Source organism: Alosa alosa, chromosome 16 (assembly GCF_017589495.1).
Source record: "Alosa alosa isolate M-15738 ecotype Scorff River chromosome 16, AALO_Geno_1.1, whole genome shotgun sequence".
Taxonomy (NCBI): Eukaryota; Metazoa; Chordata; class Actinopteri; order Clupeiformes; family Clupeidae; genus Alosa; species Alosa alosa.
This window is the reverse complement of record NC_063204.1, coordinates 20,745,231-20,765,994: the sequence shown is the minus strand read 5'-3', so window position 1 is coordinate 20,765,994 and position 20,764 is coordinate 20,745,231. Positions and strand designations below refer to the sequence as shown.

General features: G+C 39.5%; 1 protein-coding gene across 1 annotated transcript in view; it reads right to left on the bottom strand.

The window, feature by feature from the left end:
* Positions 1-18,711, bottom strand: part of trpa1b (transient receptor potential cation channel, subfamily A, member 1b) — a 28,674-nt gene extending 9,963 nt beyond the window's left edge. Inside the window, exons 1-14 of the mRNA XM_048265871.1 lie at positions 18,692-18,711; positions 17,364-17,425; positions 16,037-16,152; positions 14,739-14,901; positions 12,229-12,404; positions 10,725-10,832; positions 8,825-8,933; positions 7,306-7,451; positions 4,254-4,333; positions 2,854-2,902; positions 2,529-2,628; positions 1,937-2,037; positions 829-998; positions 336-500 (exon numbers count right to left, since the gene is read on the bottom strand). Coding sequence (XP_048121828.1) covers positions 336-500; positions 829-998; positions 1,937-2,037; positions 2,529-2,628; positions 2,854-2,902; positions 4,254-4,333; positions 7,306-7,451; positions 8,825-8,933; positions 10,725-10,832; positions 12,229-12,404; positions 14,739-14,901; positions 16,037-16,120 — 1,451 coding nt within the window. The 5' untranslated portion in view covers positions 16,121-16,152; positions 17,364-17,425; positions 18,692-18,711. The remainder of the gene's footprint in view (positions 1-335; positions 501-828; positions 999-1,936; positions 2,038-2,528; positions 2,629-2,853; positions 2,903-4,253; positions 4,334-7,305; positions 7,452-8,824; positions 8,934-10,724; positions 10,833-12,228; positions 12,405-14,738; positions 14,902-16,036; positions 16,153-17,363; positions 17,426-18,691) is intronic.
* Between the last annotated feature and the right edge of the window lie 2,053 nt (positions 18,712-20,764).

The following is a 20,764-nucleotide window of genomic DNA, read 5'->3' as shown; positions in this document are numbered from 1 at the left end:
AATGTACATTATGAATGCAATTTAAGGTTCTTTGTGTAGTTTTAATAATAGTTGTATATAGCCTTTATCTTTAAATAAATTCTGATAAAGGGCCCTTGGACATAAAATGCCACTTTGGCAAATCAAAAATGATATGGGAGTTATATTGTGTGTGATTCTTTCCTTATTCTTACACTATACAATGTTCTGAACCAACAACCAATTTTCTATGACTTTAGATTGTTTGTGACTTTACTTGTATGTACCTATAAATCAAACAATGAAAAACGACTTCTTTGTGGCAGGTGGCGTTTTTTGCCTGTACAGTAACTCCGTGGACATTTTGTCCTGGGTACCTTTGAAACAAAGCTCCTTTCCTGAGCAGCAGTTCCACCACTTTGGTGTGCCCGCCGCGGCAGGCCAGGTGGAGTGGCGTGAGGCCATGTTCATCACCCTCGTTCAGCATCTGTGAGTCTGTGATTCTCTCCAGGAGTCTATGGCATGTGTTTATACGCCCATACCTGGAAAAAGGGTCATACACCAGGACCACTATTTTGAGTGGATATGACCTTTATGTTTAGGATGTCATATTGAGTTAGGACACACTGCATTAAAATTGACTTACTGAGACTTAATATTTATGTGCATTACAGTAAGTGTTTGTGACATGAGTCTGACCTGGACAGTACTACCAAAGATTCTAGAGCGCCACGCGCTTATTAAGCTGTTTCAGTTTAGCATGATGAATTACAATTTTACACAGACAATGTGCTTATTAATCTTTGTGACCATTGGGCCTTGCATCCAACTCAGTGCTGGCGATAAAAGTATAACAAAGGTGGCCCTTACTCAGCTGCGAAGTGAAAGGCTGATTTCTTGTTTTTGGACTTGCGTTTGGGGCACACTTGCAGGACCAGAATGTTCTTAACGCTGTCGTGGATCCCCAGTCTGCAGGCGTAGTGCAGGGGAGTGCACCCCTCATTATCCTCATCACACAGGAGGTCCCTCACGGTGGCAGTCTGTGGGAACAAAACACACACAACACCATATGTCAGTGCAGTGAACTGATGGAAACTAAAAAACATCAAAGCCATAACTGGTATGCAGACATCTCCATGGAGGAGGTGTTATAACTGTATCCCCGTTATAACAACATGTTTATATTTATGTGTATGGTTCTTTCTTAGCAGACACTTTTGCCCAAAACAAATTATGATGAAATCAATAAACATCTCATTAATTTTAAAATTAACAGTTTATGGTAAAGTCATGGCCTAAATTGAAATAATGATAATAATTATCTAACTAATATCATGTACTGATATTAACTGTGCATTGTTAATAGAATATCATTACATATAGTATTAAGTACATAGTAAAAACCTGATTTGTAATTACAGTACTCATCTAAAATACTGAACACTATATACATGAAAATGTATGAAATGACTTATCTAAGTACCAAATACACAGTGTGCACAGACACTACATGTAGAGTGGGGACCAATGCTGTTTAATATCTTTATAGCAGTTTTCACACGATTTTATCGTTGGCTGGATTACAGTGAATTGTCAATAGGGTGACAGCGTGTGTACACTATTCACAGTAGCACCTTCATAAAGTCATTAACAAACGTTCTTTGTAACAGTGTGTGTCTCTCAATCCCACATAAGGAGATCATCAATGACGTTGCATCTTTTAACTCACTCTCTCTGGATATAAAATCCACCAATTAAATTGATTGAGTAATTATAAAGCCCTTGGTTACAGTTGCTGAAACAAAGCTCTTCAGCTAATTAGCACTCAGAGGGATCCAAAGATTTAGTACTGTCACTAGGAAACCAGAAAAAGGACAGACAAACATGGCATTGGAGTTAACTCCCTGCACTTCCCCCATGCCACAATGAAACACTGATGTGTTTCCATTACACAAAAGAGTGTGGAACAGTGGCTTACCTGTAAGATGTGCTCAGGTATGCATTTCAGTCCTTTGGCCTGGAAAGTGGCAAGGTGCAGGAAGTTGCGTCCCTCTTCGTCCTTGATTTTCATATTTGCTCCTTTTTACAGTGAGCAGACTCACACATTCAGTGTTTACCCAAAATTGGTTGTGTTACAGTAACACAATTTAGCACCACTGGGTACTCAGTTAGCTCTAGGGGCCTCCTTCCTGTGGCAACATAATGCAGCATAGTGCAAAGCCACATAGTGCAATGCCAAGCATTCTGGACTCATATTAGCAATGTCAGAGACTCAGTTCTTCCACATACAGTAGTAATTCAATGAACAAGAAGCTGTTTTTTAAGGTAAAATAAATACAGCAATTTCCTGTGCATTAGCTGCATTGTGTATAAGCCACAGGATAGTGTTTTATGCAAGTAAAAAAAAAAAAAAAAAAAAAGAACAGCCCCTGTGTATTAACCTCATAGCTGAAGAAATTTAGCAAAATCAATGTAAGCTCCGGCTAATAGTTAGGAAATTCTGGTATATTGTATTATGTATGTTGCGTGGGCATTTTTCATATTATTGTTTTAATGAACTGGTGACTCACCTTTGGACAGTAGAAAGGCTACTGCCCTCCACGCTCCACAGCTTGTGGCTAGCAACAGCGGAGACAGGCCCTTGCAGTCAATGCAGTCAATGTCTGCCCCCTGTTCCCAACAACACAATGAAGTCAGCCTATTTATATTTAGAAATGTCACCAGATACAAATGAATGATGGATAATTAACATTGTTTATTCAAGACAACAAAGGAGGCATCCATCTGTTAAAACACGTCTCATTTACATGTCTATTTGAAATCATTGAACAAAGACGAAACATGACATCTGGCAATTTTCTTTTTCTGTTCTTGTCCAATAAGCAGGGTGTTTACCTTTGAAATAAGATATTCTGCCAATTCCACATGATCAAATATTGTTGCCCTGGAGGGAGAAAAACAAGTAGTTTTATTTTCATCCTGAATTTAAGTGGTGTTGGTTTTGGATTGAACAACAGATTTAAAGATATATACACATAGATATAAGTCTATATAGGAAGCCAGACACAGCAAGTGAATGGGCACCCTTACAAAAATGAAGTTTGTGGCAGATTTGCAGCAAACTTGTGGGTGATTTGTGGGAAAAAATGAGTTCGCCAGAAACCTGACATTTCTGTAAGGGCAGCCTATGCCTATACAATGTCCATTTGAGGTCAAGACTGTCACTGAACAGATGGCTTTTTCAGATCAGTATTTGTTTCTACATAAACTCAAACAATTCTGTTTGGGTCACACAGAGGGCAAACAGGCAGCAGCTGAGGATTCAATGAGGAGTTAATTCTCAGGCCATGCACAAGATGGATGAATCAGCCGTACTAATATCCAACCCTATGTTTGTCTTATTGCAGGAAACACTAGGTTCCTCTATTGTCCTCATAATACCATAAACCAAGACCCGCTTCAATATCAGAGATGGAAAAGAGTTCAAACAGAAGGCATCCTATCACGTGGCATTTATCACCTTGCCTGTATCAAACCACTCAGGCATAAATGGCTTTTTTCCTGGTTTTATTGTTATGGAGCTGGTATTAATATCACAACTCGTATGCTCAGATGAGCTAATGTTTTGAATGCTTGTTTCAAGCGCACAGTGTAAAATGCTGGAATCAGACAACTGAGTGCTTTTGTTGATCCGTCACCGTGCTGATTTGTGCATGGGATCTCACTCTCACTGTCTCTGTGGATCATAATAAACTAGCCTGTGCATGGGAATGTAGTGAGCTCCGCTTTTAATGCTGATAGATAAATTCACCTGTACCAAGAGGACTTGTTGGTCCATTTGTTGGCTGATAATAATCTAGTATACCAGGGTCTCATGTGATAATAAACCAACCAGTTCTGGGGTGTCTGGTTGTTTGATAATAAACATGCTTGTGTAGGGAGATCAGGTTGTCTGATAACGACCTGTGATGGGATCTGGGAAAACCCATAACATGGTGAAATTTCACCAAGATTCTGATACCATCCTAGCAACAACCAGGATTTTGCGAGGCTGGTATCCAGGATGTTGCTAGGATGGTATTCTAACGTTGGTGAAATTTTACCAGAGAGGGTTGAAACGGAGCAGAAATCATTTTTATTTCACCATGTGATGGGTTCCCAGGTCCCATCACAAATAGCCTGTGTAGTCTGGTTGGCTGGTGATAAGCTAACCTCTGTGGGGAGATCTAGCTGTTGGACCATGGACCTGGCAGGGGTCTGCATGGCTCACTGCCTCATGTTGATGATGTCGTCACCATGGAGGCAGGAGCCGTGCATTTGTCAGCCTGGGGTTGGCCAAAGTGCAGGCCAGGTGCAGAGCCGTGGATTTGTCAGCCTGGGGTTGGCCAAAGACGCCCATCCGCCCACACACAGACGCACAGAGCATGAGTGGATGCACAGATACACACACACACACGCGTGCATACACACACACACACACACACACACACACACACACACACACACACACACACACACACACACACATACATGTATAAATGAACAGATGCACACACACAAAACACACACAGACACATCACACGCACACCCACCCACCCACACACACACCTAGTGTTGGGGAGTAACAAGTTACATGTTACAGAATTACGGAATTTAATTGCAAAATAAATATAACTGTAATCCATTAAAGGATTATCACACACACACACTTTAGATGTATATAAATTAGTTGACATCAAACAGAGATGTTTAGTTACTCGTTTTAGTCAAAGCTTCGTTAAGCGTGGAGTGAGAAGGGCATATTATTTAGCCTACAAAGCGCTATTTTATACATTTACAGTTCCAAACAACCACGAAATTGTGAATTTCCAGAGTACACTTGGCAATCGACTCCTTACGGACTTTCCTAAAGATGGCAGCAAAGATGGCAACATTTCGAAAGGTACTGGCTTGATGAAATTCATTCTGGACTCTCTCTCCGACCATAAAGACCTCGGGATGGGCGGGTTTGGCTTTAGGGACCCCTCTACTCACTACCACGTAAGTGTGTTGTTTGGAACTGTAGGGAGGTAAAAATAGTTTTTAGCGGCGAAATAATATGCCCTTCTCACTTCCACGCTAACGAAGTTTTGACTAAAAACGTAACATCGAACTTTCTCAAAAACACATCAATTACATGATTTGGATGTCATTTAATACTCCCAATCAAAATAAATATTTTATAACTGTAATCCATTAATGTTACTGGGGAAAATGTGAAATTAAATTACAGTTCAAATGTTACATTTGGGTTAAAAGAGTCTATTGTTCTATTTCAAGTTTGATTATTGGCAGACAGTCATAACACACATGCACACACACACACACATACTGTACATACTTAAACACTGCACTGTTTGTCTAACCAAATGTTACTAATATTATATTAAGATAAAACATCTTCTTGGTATTGTTTTTAGTAAAAAAAACACTTACCTATTGCTTTCTCATAAAATCATCTGACTTAATTAATAAGAGTTTGACTCATTTTAAGACATCATCAAGAAAACAAGCAAATTTGTCTGCCAGTGCCTTAAGGACATTTGTCTTGATAAGATGTCTTAAAATAAAAGTTTGAGCACAATCCTACAAGACTAGGACACTTGCTTACTCAATAATTTTACTTCATATTTGGGGGCTGTGTATATTTTTTCCAAGGCATTGATTGCTGTAGAATGTTAAATGCCAAAGTTTGATCTCACTGTAAAAAGAGGTGCTGAAGTCGGACGTTATGGTGGCGGTTCTTTCAAATTAAATTATTACAATTTTAACTCATGTAATGAAGAATTTTGACAGTAGACAGTGTTGAGTACTGCGTTTTAAGGTTAACACTGCCAGGTTTAAACATTTGAAAATGGTTAACAGTTGAAAACAATTTATTAGAAATTTAAAATAGTAATCAAAATGTAATAAGTCACATTACTTTGAAAAAGTAATTAAAATAGTTACTACTACTACTACTTCTATTACATTTTAAATAGAGTAACTTGTAATTGTAATGCATTACATTTCCAAAATAACCTTCCCCACATTGCATACATCGACAGAGAGCAAGATAGAAAAAAAGAAAGAAAACAAAAGAGATGAAGATGACGGTAGCCCATTAGGGACAAATGATCAACCAAGTCCAACCCTGCCAGGCCTCTTCCAGGCCTTGGCAGCTCATCCTGAAACGAGTGCCGGGCAATCTCCCCATCCCCCACTCCCCTTCTGGGGGTGTGGGGAGAAGTAATCCAAAGCATTAATGAGGGTATATTGACTGGCGTGGCCTCGGGCCCGAGAGGGGCCTCGCTCCCTCCCAGGACGTAAGTGGGTGTCATTTATATCAATTTGGCCATCAGAGGCTTTTTAGGCCTCAGCAGCACTAGGCAGCATCTCACAGATGAGATTAAGGAAGGGAGCCCAACTGCTGCACGACGTCTGAAGCCAACCTGATCTGGCGCTGTTCCGGCCCTGAGCTGGACCTAATCTGGTCCAAGATCCACACCAGGTCCGTATCCATTACACAGCCGCCTGCTGTCTATGGAAGGTGTGTCTCCCTCAGTGCTTGAGTGTGTGTGTGTGTGTGTACGTGTGTCTATGTGTCTATGTGTGCATGTGTATGTTGGCTGTTTTGTTTACAGCCATGGATTTGAGGTAAAGGATCCAATTGGTTATTGGCCTGTAATTAGATATAGGTAAGCTGCTTTGCCTGGAGACGGTTTCATAATGATCACTCAGTTCGGCTCTCATGTACAGTATGAAGCATTCTGATTAATTGGTCTTACAGGAAAATATATGCTAGCCTCCAGAAGTGAAGGTTATTGAGTTTCATGGGACAAGCAGATTCAAGCATTCTGTCGATGCTGGCAGATATTTTTTGAAGGTTTTCTGTAAATCTGTAAAAGTGTTATGTTGCACTGTTCTGACTGGAAATGTTTAGTAGCACTGAACCGCAGCTTCAGAAGCCTGACAGAACCATGTCATGTTATGGCAGATATATGTTACATGTTATATACTATCATAAATAGCATGATCTGATGTGTAATGTCACTATGATCTTTCATTGTCATGGCCAGGTGATGCAGTGGGAGATTGTTGACGAGACATTAAGCTGTTATGGCATATAACGTTTGGATATCATATTCATCATCATAGCAATTACCATTATAGTACTGTATAGTCATATACCATTTAAACTATATGCCTAATATACCGGTAGTTATCAACAGTAACTTGGCGCACATGGGAACAGGAGGTTGATATCATCTTAATGACACGAAAATGGCAGTCTTATGAGGCTGGGTAAAGTGGTACATTTTTTTTTACCTGTTGCTGATTAATTCTTGCCCCTTTCTCAATGCAGAGTTTGATTACTTCAATGTTGCCTCCACGCACAGCCAGATGCAGAGGACTGCATTGGGATTTGTCCAGGTAGTTCAGGTGAGTCTCAGCGCTGTGTCCAAACTCTTCCCCTGTATCAAAAAAGACACACAGGCATATTTTAGCAATGATATCGGCTTTCTTTTATCGACATTATGAGGTTGCCATAAGCTGTCTGAGACTATTGTAATCAAAATTAAAAGAGAATTCTGGCAATTTTGCACATATATTTCGGTTTCTCGAGGTCACCAAGTACTGTCGGTACGAAAATAATCGGTTCTACCTAGCTATAGCAGCCAAAAGCTAGAGTACTATACTCTGGCGGCATGAACATGGGAGATCATAAACATGCCCCCAGAGTACTGTAGCTGCCTGGCAGCTCCAGCTGTTGGCTGCAGCATTCGAGCTAGTTAGAAACGATTGTTTTTGTTTTATTTCGTACCGACAGTACTCGGTGACCTTGATAAAGAGAGTATCGCCAGAATTCTCCTTTAATGACTTTTATATCTGTAAGCAGTTTATGTCAGAATTATTGTTGGATAGTAGCCTGGCTAGCGCCACCACTTCTCAATGAGACGTGGTCTGGGAACCAAGCGTTAATTTTCTCATATTTGAAAAAAATGCCCAGATCCGTTTATTGGGTGCCACGGATGTCTATCAAATGCGTCTGTGCATAGCTCATCGTCGTCTTGCTTTCCCCCTTGTTCTGTGATTGGTCCCCTATCTCAGGCGAAAATTTCAAATCGCGCGCAAGGCAGCATGGGAACACCCAGGCTAGTTGGATAGAATAATTAAACTAGGTCAGCTGTTTCTCTATTATGTGTTTTTACATATCATTCAGTCCCTGTACTGTTCCTGAGTATGTCTTTGTGTGACTATGTCCTCAGATATAAGGGGGAATATTTTGATTTTGCAGTGTGCCACTGTTCTGCATGGGGCGCATCCCAGATCCCCTGTGTCAGTCTGCTCTGGATTGGCAGGTTAGAATTAATCAAGGTCTGGGTCAGTGTCCACGTAAACTGGGGTGATCAACACCATCTCGTCAACCTGGGAGGATATTAAAACCCTGACTATTTGTTTGATTAGTTAGAGCAGCTGGTGGCTCTTTATGTGAATATTGTCACTTCCTTGGTGTATTACCATCACATCTGAGTATGTATGTAAAGTGACCAGTCATTGACTGATGACAATGCAAATATACTGATTTGACATGCAATGTCGTGTCTTCAAATGAAAACACAGCTTGTATGTTTTTGTCCACCAGACAGAAAGCTGTGACTTACTGCACCTGCGTCAGTCCAAACTAGTGTTCAAACTACAAACTGGAATTTTCCATCTGTGATAACATGGAGAAGTTTGGACTCACAAATCAAAACATTTGAAAACACAGCAGACCTCCCAAGTTGTATACACTGAAGAGAGTAAATAGTTCACATCAATAAGAGTAAATAGCTCAAAACAATACCTTTCTTTATAATCACTTCCATGGCTTCCTTGGACCCATTAAAAGTCACTGCATGGATAGCATAGTGGCCCAGCTTATTCTGGGAGCACAATTTTGCACCATACTTAAACTGAGAGAGAGAAAGAAAGAGAGAGAGAGAGAGATGTTCTTTAAATCAGTACTACATCTTACAAACGTTTAATGCACAGTTGATACCTAACATGTCTTAAATGCAAAGGGAGAGAGAGGGAGGGAGAGAGAGAGAAAGAGAGAGAGAGACCTTGTTGCAGTAGAGTAGTTAACATGTGTACACACAACTTATACATATACAGTACACAACAGTATATTGGAGGGCTACTGCTTTGCTCCTTTGGAAAGGGCCTATATCAGCTTTAAAACTTACTTAAACTACTTTTAATTACTTACTAAAATTAAATGATGAACAGTGAACAGTGCATATGTCTGACTGAGGTCATTTGTGTTTCTCAGACTGTGTGTATTTTTGAGTCATCTCATGAGACATCTGCTTTACATAGTCACCCACTCTAACAGATGCAGTGCATGACAGCTGTTTAAACTGACTTCATTGATATTTTTAAATATATTTAAATATTTAAATTATTCATTCATTTAGCAGACACTTCTATCCAAACAACTTACATATGTCAACTACAAGGGTCACTGACCCCGGAGCAACTCAGAGTTAAGTGCCTTGCTCAAGGGCAGTAAAAGTCAGGAATTGAAGCTTTCTGTCTATTGCATGATAGCCCATCTCTTCAACCACTGCACTACCACCACCCCCATGCATGTATGTATGTCTTTATTGTAACTCATTTATGCATCATAAATGTATTGCTAGTACTTTCGACAAGTGTACAGGGGGGAAAAACAGCTATTTCAACACCATCATTTTTGCGGCCTTTCACAGATTACATGCTATTGACATTCATAAAACAAGACCTTAGCTCCAGGAAGCTGAGTTCATAAAATGAGACCTTAGCTCCTAGTAGCTGGTGAGAAGCAGTGATGGGCAAGCTACTTAGAAAATGTAGTGAGCTAAGCTACCAGTTACCCTATATAAATTGAAGCTTAACTACACAAAAGCTTCCTTTAGACAAAATGCAGCTTGCTAAGTTACATATACTTCGCAAAAGTAGTTTACTACATCAGAAGCTACTTTGTATTTTTATAGAAAATTAACATTAACAATTAACAAAAAAAGTGAACCAGCTTCATGCCAAGTCAGTGCTATTTGAATGACCTAGCCAATATAACTCAAACAGATACAGTAACTAAGTTACCTTTATTTACACATGTAGGCTATAACATATGTTCATTTAAAAAATAATAACCCTTGATTGTTACTCTCATTACTGGAACCCTAGAAATGCAACATATTTTTTGGTATATATCCAGAAAACATGCGCACATTTTACTAAATTGTAGGGTAGCCTAAATGTTTCCCAGACAATCTAGTGAAAAAAAGGACCAATGCCCGTCTCTTCTCAGATTTAGTTGGACAAATGTGTCATGTTTGTCAGATCCATTGAATAAAACTGAACTTGCATGTATGGGCGGCCAGAAGGAAACTCTACTGTAAGCTTCAAATGTTCTGGAAAATGCACTACTGTACATGGCCAAAAAAACAGCTTAGCTATTGAAAAGCTACCAGCTTCAGAAAATAGTTACGCTACTACCAAGCTACTAAGAAATGTAGTTAAGCTATAGCTTCGCTAAAAATAGTACGCTACTGCCCATCACTGGTGAGAAGGTTAATAAAATGAGACCTTAACTCCAGGAACCTGGTGAGAAGATTCTTTTATAATCCTCCTACACAGTACTTCCCTCACTTCCTGAATCCCTGCACATCTTCACACTCTTTTATTTTTCATTGGTTAGTTTTTTGTCTTTTTGCTCTCACCAGTATGTTTAGGGCCTGGCAGTTGTTGTTGGAGCAGGCCAGCATGACAGGTGTGTTCTCCAGGTCTCCCTCCAGGTTTACATCTGTGACACTGAAGGACAACAGGAGCTGTGAGGAGAGAAGTGAGAGATCAAACATCTGCCATCGATCTCAGGAGTAAAAACATCACACACCTGTGTTCACTCCAGGGAGCAAAAAACATTCAATATTTCTCCATTTCTCCAAGTCACCGCTGTTTCAGTTTCATTGATTGCTTGAGGAGTAAAACTGCAACATCCTAAATAAATGCTGTTTAAAAGGTGAAGCACATTTATCAAACTATGTTTTGTTTTGTGCTTCCATCTGCATCTTTTACATAAGATATTTTTTTCAAGGATAACTCTAAACTGTACCAAGGGTATAATCTGACTGTAGACCCAGAAAGGAAACATATACAGTATGAACACAACTTGTTTGAACATATGATTCAAACAAGTTTTATTTCAACATACTTTGGATTTTAAGGGTTAGACACTCTCATCCAAACCAAATGTTTGGGTTTTAATGATCTTTATTGCTAGGTTTTAACATAATCAACCTCATCCAGAACAGTGGGCAACTTCCAAGTCAGAGTACCTCAAAAGGGACACCAGAACCCTCATTTTAAAAGTGTATAGGTGTAAAACACCTAAATGTTAACAGAGCACCTGGTGTTGTTAATAAACGTGTAAGGTAGTAGGCTGGTGTCCTGGTGGCCTGGTCTGGCATGGACCTACAGCTGGGATTCGTTCCAGAGTTGAGCTGCTGCCTGGGGGCTTTTAGTGTCATGGCTATGGCTTTGGCAGAGTGAGATGAGAGTTCACAGTCTGAAGACAAGTCACTGATGGACTGTAATTGTGCCAAACATGGCTGCCCTCTCTCTCTCTCTCTCTCTCTCTCTCTCTCTCTATCTCTCTTTTTATTTCTCTCTTTGTTCCTCTCTATGTTGTTGGCTTCCCATCTCTTCGGTAAATCCCTGTGCTTTCCTTCAAGCCAACACAAATTAGATTGGCCCAGATAATATAAAATAATTTGATTTGGTGAAAAATGATAAAATAAAAAAATAAATGTCATGGACTGGTGTTCATTTTATCCTGAATTTTTTTTAGTCTTTCAAAAGTTGAATCTTGTTCACCGTGAGTTGGTATACAAATTTTACCTCACCATTGTAATCATTGCCACTCAAATACACACTCCCAAGTTTGCATACATACATATACTCTACGCTATGCTTTATATACATTGTTTGACTCTTTAACAGCTGCATGTTACTTGCATATTGTGTACATTTGTCTATATGTATTGTCTATTCTGTATTTGTTGTCTATATTGTGTATATTCTCTATTGTATATTGCCTTAATAGTGTCTGTATTCCTTGTGTGTACTAACTCACATGGCCTCTTTGGGTTCTGATTTTGATACACATGCGATTAAATAAGGCTAAACTGGGCTGAATAAAGCAAAGCACTCATTGCAGTCACTGACCTCCACCATGTCGTTGTGTCCCTTGCTGATGGCCAGGTGTAGAGGAGACATGAGGGCGGCATTGAGGACGTTGGGGTTGGCACCCAGGTTCAGCAGGAGTGCACAGCTGTCCCCAACATGCTTCTCCACGGCCCAGTGCAGCGGCGTATTGCCCTGACCATCACACATGTTCAGTCCTGGAGGTGGGGATCAAAAAGGCCAATCAAATTGTGTATAGAGTCGTTAGGCAGGCTTAACATAATGATTGAAGGCAGAGTTGCAACGGGTTTGGCTTGAATTCCCTGCTACTTGAAAACAAATAAGATAATGTTGCTGTTGGCGTTGGCGAACAGTGTGACACGAGTTAAGCTTTTATTAAGTTGGCAAAAGTTTGAACTAGCCAACTAGCTCCGCTGGTGGGAAACGCATGGGACTCATAGCGCTGTCCTATTGCGTGCAGAGGGAATTTGAAAGACAACCGATTATCCCGCCCCTCGGACTGAGCACTGCGAACGGTGAGTGCCCAGACCCTATACTACATTTTAATGTGGGTCTGGCTCGTCAGGCTAGGTATGGACATGAATTTCTTTGGAATTGAGTTAACAACTAAACCTTCATTTACCAAATTGCTACACTTTTTGAAACGATTTGGTAAGAGTTAATGTACCAATTTAAGTTTAATTTCACTGCTAGTTATGCCCTGTTGGAAGTTGTTTAATGTATCAAAGTTGAATTTCACTGCTACACCACTGTTGGAAGTCGTAAGTCAATTAACTTTTTCCAGACCCACTCCCAGACCTACAATTGTAAAGGGCTGGGTGTTCCCAGGCTAGCTCTGCAGTGCAGTGCTTTTCTGTATAGGCCCATTCTTAGACTGGGTAAACTAAACCTTCATTTACCAAATTGCTACACTTTTGAAACGATTTGGTAAGAGTTAATGTACCAATTTAAGTTTAATTTCACTGCTAGTTATGCCCTGTTGGAAGTTGTTTAATGTATCAAAGTTGAATTTCACTGCTACACCACTGTTGGAAGTCGTAAGTCAATTAACTTTTTCCAGACCCACTCCCAGACCTACAATTGTAAAGGGCTGGGTGTTCCCAGGCTAGCTCTGCAGTGCAGTGCTTTTCTGTATAGGCCCATTCTTAGACTGGGTAAACCCAGCCTGATCTGCCGGTGGTTAAAGCGTACAGAGTCATTTGAACTATGCCAATTGATCACATTTCTTGTGCAGTAAATAAATACAGCAGACTCCCCAGACTAATGTTCAATCTCAAAAGATTGAGCTTGGTCTGGTGAGAGCCAGACTAGTCCATTTTCTCTGTGCTCCCGTCCTAACACCTCACCAGTTGGATCACAAGTCACCATCACTGTCTCTACTGAGACTCGATGAGATAATAGTGGAAAAAAAAGATGTCCACCGTCAGCTCTCGGCCCTGGGAAGATTACTGTATACCCTCACAGCCATTATCACACTCATTCACAAGCCCATGTGCTACTGTCGTGACAGAGGTGCAGCGCTGTGTGATGATGAGGATGGGAAGGGGGATAGTGATGGAGGTGGTGGGGGTAACGGGGTGGGGAGGGGAGAGGAGGGGGGTTTCCATCAGTGGATGGGGGAGGTTCTCTCCTTCACCTTATCACCTCGCTTGAGTCATTATTTCATTATTTCCTGGTGCGAACATTTTCTCGCTTCTCTGCTTCCGTGCATGTGTGTGAGAGAGAGAGAGAGAGAGGAGAGTCGGTATGCTTTTATCTCGTCCCTAACTGAAGATGACTTTAGGGGACAGTAGCACTCAGTGGTGTTAACAGTAAAACAAGACTTTGCTCTACGGTTACTGTATTTCATTGTGCTGCGATGATTACTTGAGCTAAGTATGTGTGTCATTGTGTTTCTATATGGGGAAGGTCAGACCTCCTGTTCTCCATTAGCTTCATGTGACACCCCCCTCCCTGCTCTTTCATCACAGCAAACACTCCAAATCAATAGTTTGATCAACTGGGGGAAACCCACCTGGTAGTACCCATGATGTAGGCTAAAAACAGTGTGGTTACGCTGCAGTGCAGTGCAGGAAACAAATAAAAACACTGATAGTAGAACACACAACATACACGCTATACAAACACGCTATACACAGGTGTAATTTACACAGAAAGCACTTTTTTTTGGTTGGAAAACCTGAGATAGGTTAAAAAAGCAACAGTTTATAAAACACATCTCCAGTCTTCATCTACATCTTATCAGTTGTTTGCATCAGGGTGTGAGTGCGTATTTTGACCATCACTAGTTTGAGCTATAGTGTGGCTAATTCTCAGCCAAGTCTCCATCCCAACATGAGCGTGTCATATTTACATGATTACAGTCCTCAATGTGATTACACCAGTCTTCCAGGATCCCATTACGGCCTAATGATCCAATACAGTTTGTGGGAGACACCAGCAGCATGGGCCGGTGGGATTTGATTGGTAATGGCTTTTTATTGGAAACCGAGAGAGAGAGAACCATTAAAACGACGTGATGTGGCACTCACCCTCCGGTCCGCTGGTGCTGACCAACAGCCGGATAACCTCCAGGCTCCCCCCAGAGGTGGCGTGGTGGAGTGGGGTGGCGCCAGCGTCATCCTTGGCCGCCAGGCACTTTGGGTGTTTCCTGATGAGGTGTTCCAGGCACGCCGTGTTCCCCTCATGGGCCCACTAGGCAGTGGAATGGACGGGCGGCAGGAGAAGATCAGAGGAGAAGAGCAAAGGAAGGAAAGCAAGGATCCATATTGTTAAAGCAACACCAAAGAGTTTTTTCTACCTTAAAATAATGTTTCCAAAATCGTTTCAGTGGTTCATCAACTCGTAACAGGGTGAACGGCACTTCTGCATTCGGCCATGGCCCCTCTATCGGCTATAACCGCACTATGTAAGTTTGCCAGATCGGGTAGCGGATCTGTAGTTCGATGGAATGACACAAAAGAAACTACAAATGTGACTTGCATCTGATGTCGCAATACATCGTATTTTCATAAAATCATGCAACATATTCTACCTTGTCTGTGGACATTGTTATTTCCAAAGCCAGTGCTGGATAAACAAATAGTGTTTGTGACAGAGGAAAAGTTCTTTGGTGTTGCTTTAAGTTGTGAATTTGTGAAGTTGTGAATTTATCTATGGAGGTTTTAGTTGTTCTTGTTATAATAATTGTTGCTATAGGAGGTTAAGTATAACACAGCGTCACTAATTTGGGTTGAGTGTGTGTGTGTGTGTGTGTGTCCACACATTTTACTAAATAATGTGCTCATTTTACTAAATAATGTGCTAATTTTATTAAATTGCCTCTCATTGTGTCTCATCTTTTGTAAGATGAAACTTGTACAAATGTGACTTGCATCTGAATTAGATTTTTCATAAAAATCATGCAAAAATGGAGTTATTTCCAAAGCCAGTGCTGGATAAACAAATAGTGTTTATGAAGTGAAGTTGTGAATTTATCTATGGAGGTTTTAGTTGTTCTTGTTATAATAATTGTTGCTATAGGATATTAAATTGTCCAACACATTTTACTAAATAATGTGCTCATTTTACTAAATAATGTGCTAATTTTATTAAATTGCCTCTCATTGTGTCTCATCTTTTGTAAGATGAGTGCACAATTTAGTAAAATGAGACCACAACTAGTTATAGGAGCGCACAGTATATTAAATTGTCTGCACAATCTAAAATGAGTCCATAATTTAGTCAAATGAGCACACAATTTAACAAAATGATAACATTGACACCTCCTGGTTCTGTACAAAGTAACTTCAGTTCCAGTGCAGGCAAAAACTTCACAAGCATCACTTACTTCGAAGACCTTTCCCCAATCCAGGGTTGCATTGTCTGTGTCAATCACACATTTGTAGAAACTGTTCTCCCTGGCGACTGACATGGGGAGGGTGTTGGTGCTGGAGAAAGCTGCTGCTGAAAGACAGTAGGAAATGTCTTCAGGATGAGGTCAGGCAGATGAGAGCAAATTGGATTACTACTCTTCCACATTGCATTATTGTTTCTCGTCCTTTGGAGAACATTAGTTAGACATGTAAAAAGACTGGCCAGGATGTTGTCCATCCACTACCAAAGGTGTTCTCATCATAAGCAACAAAGGGCCCTGTGAACATTATCTATTCTTTTTTTTAACATCACTTATAATGGGAGAAGACCTCTTGTTTGAAAAAAGAAAACAAAAAACAATTATTTGTGTCACTGCAAGAGAAGTCACCATGTGTCTGATGGGAATTCTGTTCCATGAAAACTGTTGTGTAAACACCAGTCCCACAGATACACATTGTGAAGGTGGAGGACATTGGAAACGTCCTTTCAATGAGGAACAGTGGGTATTTATAAAAACTATTGTATTTGTGAATGTTTGGCTTTATCGCAACATGGACTCTTAATTATACGGAAAAAAGTCAAAAACCCCATGTGTACATCAGGGTCTCAGCAGCACAAGGTGAAAAAATCAATATAAACCACACATCATTACAGAATTGGGAATCGTATCATGTCAAGATTAGGTTCCTAATTCAGAGATCAATATGCAACTTCACAAAGGTCACTGTCATCACAATTATACAGTTGCAGCATATCTTGCTTTTAGTCTGATCTAATTTCTCCTGATCTCTGAAAACAATTACTGTCATGACAGCATAAATGACTCATGCAGTTTATCACACTGTTTGTGGAGTTTGGTTGGGATGTATAATCCATCTATCCAAACAACATGATCACCAGAGCTGGCTAGATTCAACAGGTCTGGCTAACCTCAAAGATATTTACGGTACAAAATTGAAGCAGGGGAATGCTTAGAGTTCTCCTAAATATGGATAATGCACCACGCCATATGCAGAGGTTGAACAATACAATGAACAATGCAATAAAGAAGCAATGTTCTTACATTGAGCCCTGTAAAACAAATTGTGTAAAAAAGGAAAATATACTGGTAATTTTCTGGCAGTAGAATTTCTGTACATTTTGTATTACAATTTTATGGGCAATTCCTTCATTCCTTCAATGGAGAATTCATCAAAATAACAGCAACAAAAAATCATTAACAGAATAAGTATTTTTCTTTTTTTAAAACATTTCTTTTCATTATAAGGAATATTAGTAAAACTTACAGAAATTGTACTTACAGAACAGTCTCAGAGCCTGGTCTCCCCGAAAGCTTCTTAACACTGTCGTTCCTGAGTTACACCTAAAAATGTCATGTTAGTGGCAAGACATGTTCACTCACTGCCAGGCAAGACCTACATAATGTGTTGCATTATATTTTATTTAGCTTCAAAACGTGATTACTTTTCTTGCTAAACTGGAACTGATCTGTTTCTAAGACCAACTGCAGTTAAATAATAAATATAAACACAATGGCACATTAAGGTCCGGAACACAATAAGGTCTGTGTTTGCTTTGTGATAAACACCTTGTCATATCAATCCCCCACCTCTACACTGCTGTTGTTGAGACCGTACCGGATATAAATTACTTCCAGTACATCAGCCAGTGTTAGATCATTTCTGACAGTGCCTTTATATATTTTTCAACACAGACAAAATTAACTCCTTACTGGCTAAAGTTTCTCATTTCTCAAGAGTGAGGACTTTTTTCCTAATGGTTCTATGAAAATTATTTCTTGGAGGTATGCATGTGTCATTACTACATCATTTGTCATTTGGCAGATGCTCTTTTCCAGAACACCTTACCTGTAAACCCCCTGAAGCAACTTGGAGTTAAATGCCTTGTTCACTCTTAAAAACTAATGTGTTGTCCCTATCTGGACACAGAGATGTGTTTAACAAAAACAACGCAAGTTGTGTTGTTTTCAACGCAAGTTGTGTTATTTCAACACATATTGTGTAACAAAGGAACAAAAATCTATCTATCTGGACACAGAGATGTTGTGTTGTTTTCAAAACATTCATTTCAAGAGTGTTCAGAGACACTATTTTGTCAGCCCCTGATCTAACCTTCTGGTATACTGCAGTGTTCAGATTCATAACCACTCCATCATAACCACCATCATATCTTTCCTTTACTTCACAGATGTCTCTGATGTTTTGTCTTACAAACTTCTGTATTCTTCTTATCCTGGCACATACTTATATTTTGCCAGATTATGCTATTTGACACAGATCTAAAACTCTTAAACATACTTTAACATAGTAGTATTGAAAGAGTATATATGCATTTACATAAACATACAATATTATGGTGCATATCACATGTCAAGATGATTAAAATTCTATCTGACTAACATTCAAAGAACACTAAGAACAGACAACATATAAACAGTGACAACTTTTGATCACATTCAGTCCTTCACCAATTAAATTATATTTATAAACCAGAGAGGCAAAGTAAATGTGACCCCTATAGATGTATCAAAAACTCTTGTTGCAGTATAAATATGAATCATTCCGGTTATTACAATAGAATAGTAAAATGAATAATATGCAGTACCTACCTATTATGAGTCCTGTCGCTGTTGAGCTGTTCTGCTCTGCATGTCTGTTCTACCACCTCCTCAAAACAGCAGCGGCTATATACACAGTCTGATGCTATCCGGTTACAGCAGCTTGAGGCTTCCCACTCCAGAGTCTGACCTGTGTGGAACATTTCCTGGCCTCCCCTAAACCAAACACTAATTTGGCATTAAAACTGGCCTCTGAGTGTTTGAAGATGGTAATGGCTACAAATAATGTAGCAAGGATTGCACCTCCCTGGCGTCTTGCGGTTTTGAATATTGCATCTTTTAGAAAGTTATTTCTAATGGCTTTACTTGAAAGTTTGTTTCTCATTGTGTTTTGTCTTCTTGATGGGAATTGTTTTTTGTGCAAATAATACCTTCCATGGAAAGCAGGCAAAAGATGATGTTTGATTAATGTTGAAAACTATCACAGTGATATAACCTTACCATACCAAATATAACTTTCATTAGGCCATTGATTGAATTGATATTGTTGTTTATTATTGCTATTCTCCTTAATGTAGTCTGACCAACTTTTTAAATTGTTCCCTGTTAAATGTAAGTATTATATTGTTTTGTATTTGTGTGTATCTTTGGACAAAGGCGTCTGCCAAATCCCATAACCATAACTATAATCATTTACAAATATTTCTGAAAATGGAAAACTTCTCGATCAGTCACTACAGTTATTTATTTAATCCATTCATACATTCTTAATATATAAAACATTTCTCCAGGCTGGAAAAAATGGGGAATTGATTTATTCTTGACAGAATACATTAATGCTGCCATGGCCATAATAATGTTACATAGTAAAAGGGAAATACCTCATACAGTACCTCAATATGTGTGTGTGTGTGTGTGTGGGGGTAATTGGGGTGCCACAAAGACCTAATTGGACGATTCATCACCAGGTTGATGGGCCTAAAGCCAAGAAAAAACACTAAGGACCAATAAACAAGAATCGATCATTTTACTGTAAACTGGCAAAACATTACTTATTCGGATCACAGTGACGTCTGTGTCTTGTTTTAACAGTGACTGGATAAGTGAACTCAAAGGCATTTTATACCCATTTGTATACCCAAGTGCTCTCAAATGTCAATGATTGTTCTCACATGCTTAAAGAGGTCTGCTGCTCGGCCGCACAAATGGTTTCCATTAAAGCTATTGAAACAGATTTCAAAATTCGAAATAAAAGTCCCTTTCACTGTCATTGCTCCCAAATTGTTATTCCATAACTGGAAGATCAGACCAGTACGAGTGTGTTCCATAGGGATTACGGAGTGGCCCATTGGAAAAGTGATGGCTTGGAATTAAAAGTGGGTATACTGCTTATCAAGAAGGATTATCAGATAAGGTGTATCATTAACCATGGATTATGCAGTATGGGACAGCAGGAAGTCGGTGATTATTTTATGTTACTGTACATGTTGTGTTGTTGCCTTATTGAGACATTCGAGCAGTGATACAAAGCAAGTGATTCCAAAACAAGGACTTCTGAGGACATTTCTACCACTGTCCTCAGATTGCTACCACTGGATAAAAACAGCTGGATATTGTTTGCTGGGTAATATGACAATCTTCATAGGCTGTCTGTGCACATACATCAATATAAAACCACTAAAGATTGGAGACCATTATTATAAATAAGATATGAGATCATCAAATCAAACAAAAAAGGCCAACATATGCATAAGTTGTACTACAGTATATGAGGTTTCAGGTCCAACTGCAATCACACAGATGCACACTATTCATTTAATCATTTGTAAACACAAGCATGCATTGTTTTTTGTTTGTTTTTCACTCTTTACAAATCTCTAAGCACACAACAGTTTATCAAAGCTGTCAAATTTGAGAAGAAATAAATCAAATTCTCATAAATACTCTGCACTGAGTACTGTATTATAGCCTCTGTGCTAGTTATGTAAGTATAGGCTAAATGAGATATTAAAAACATTGAGTGAGTAGCACATTTTGTCATTTACATTTTGTTATCAACATTATTTCAGGCGCACCTGCCAGGACACCTGCAAACAAATGTTTGCCTGGTTATTAATGCCCAGT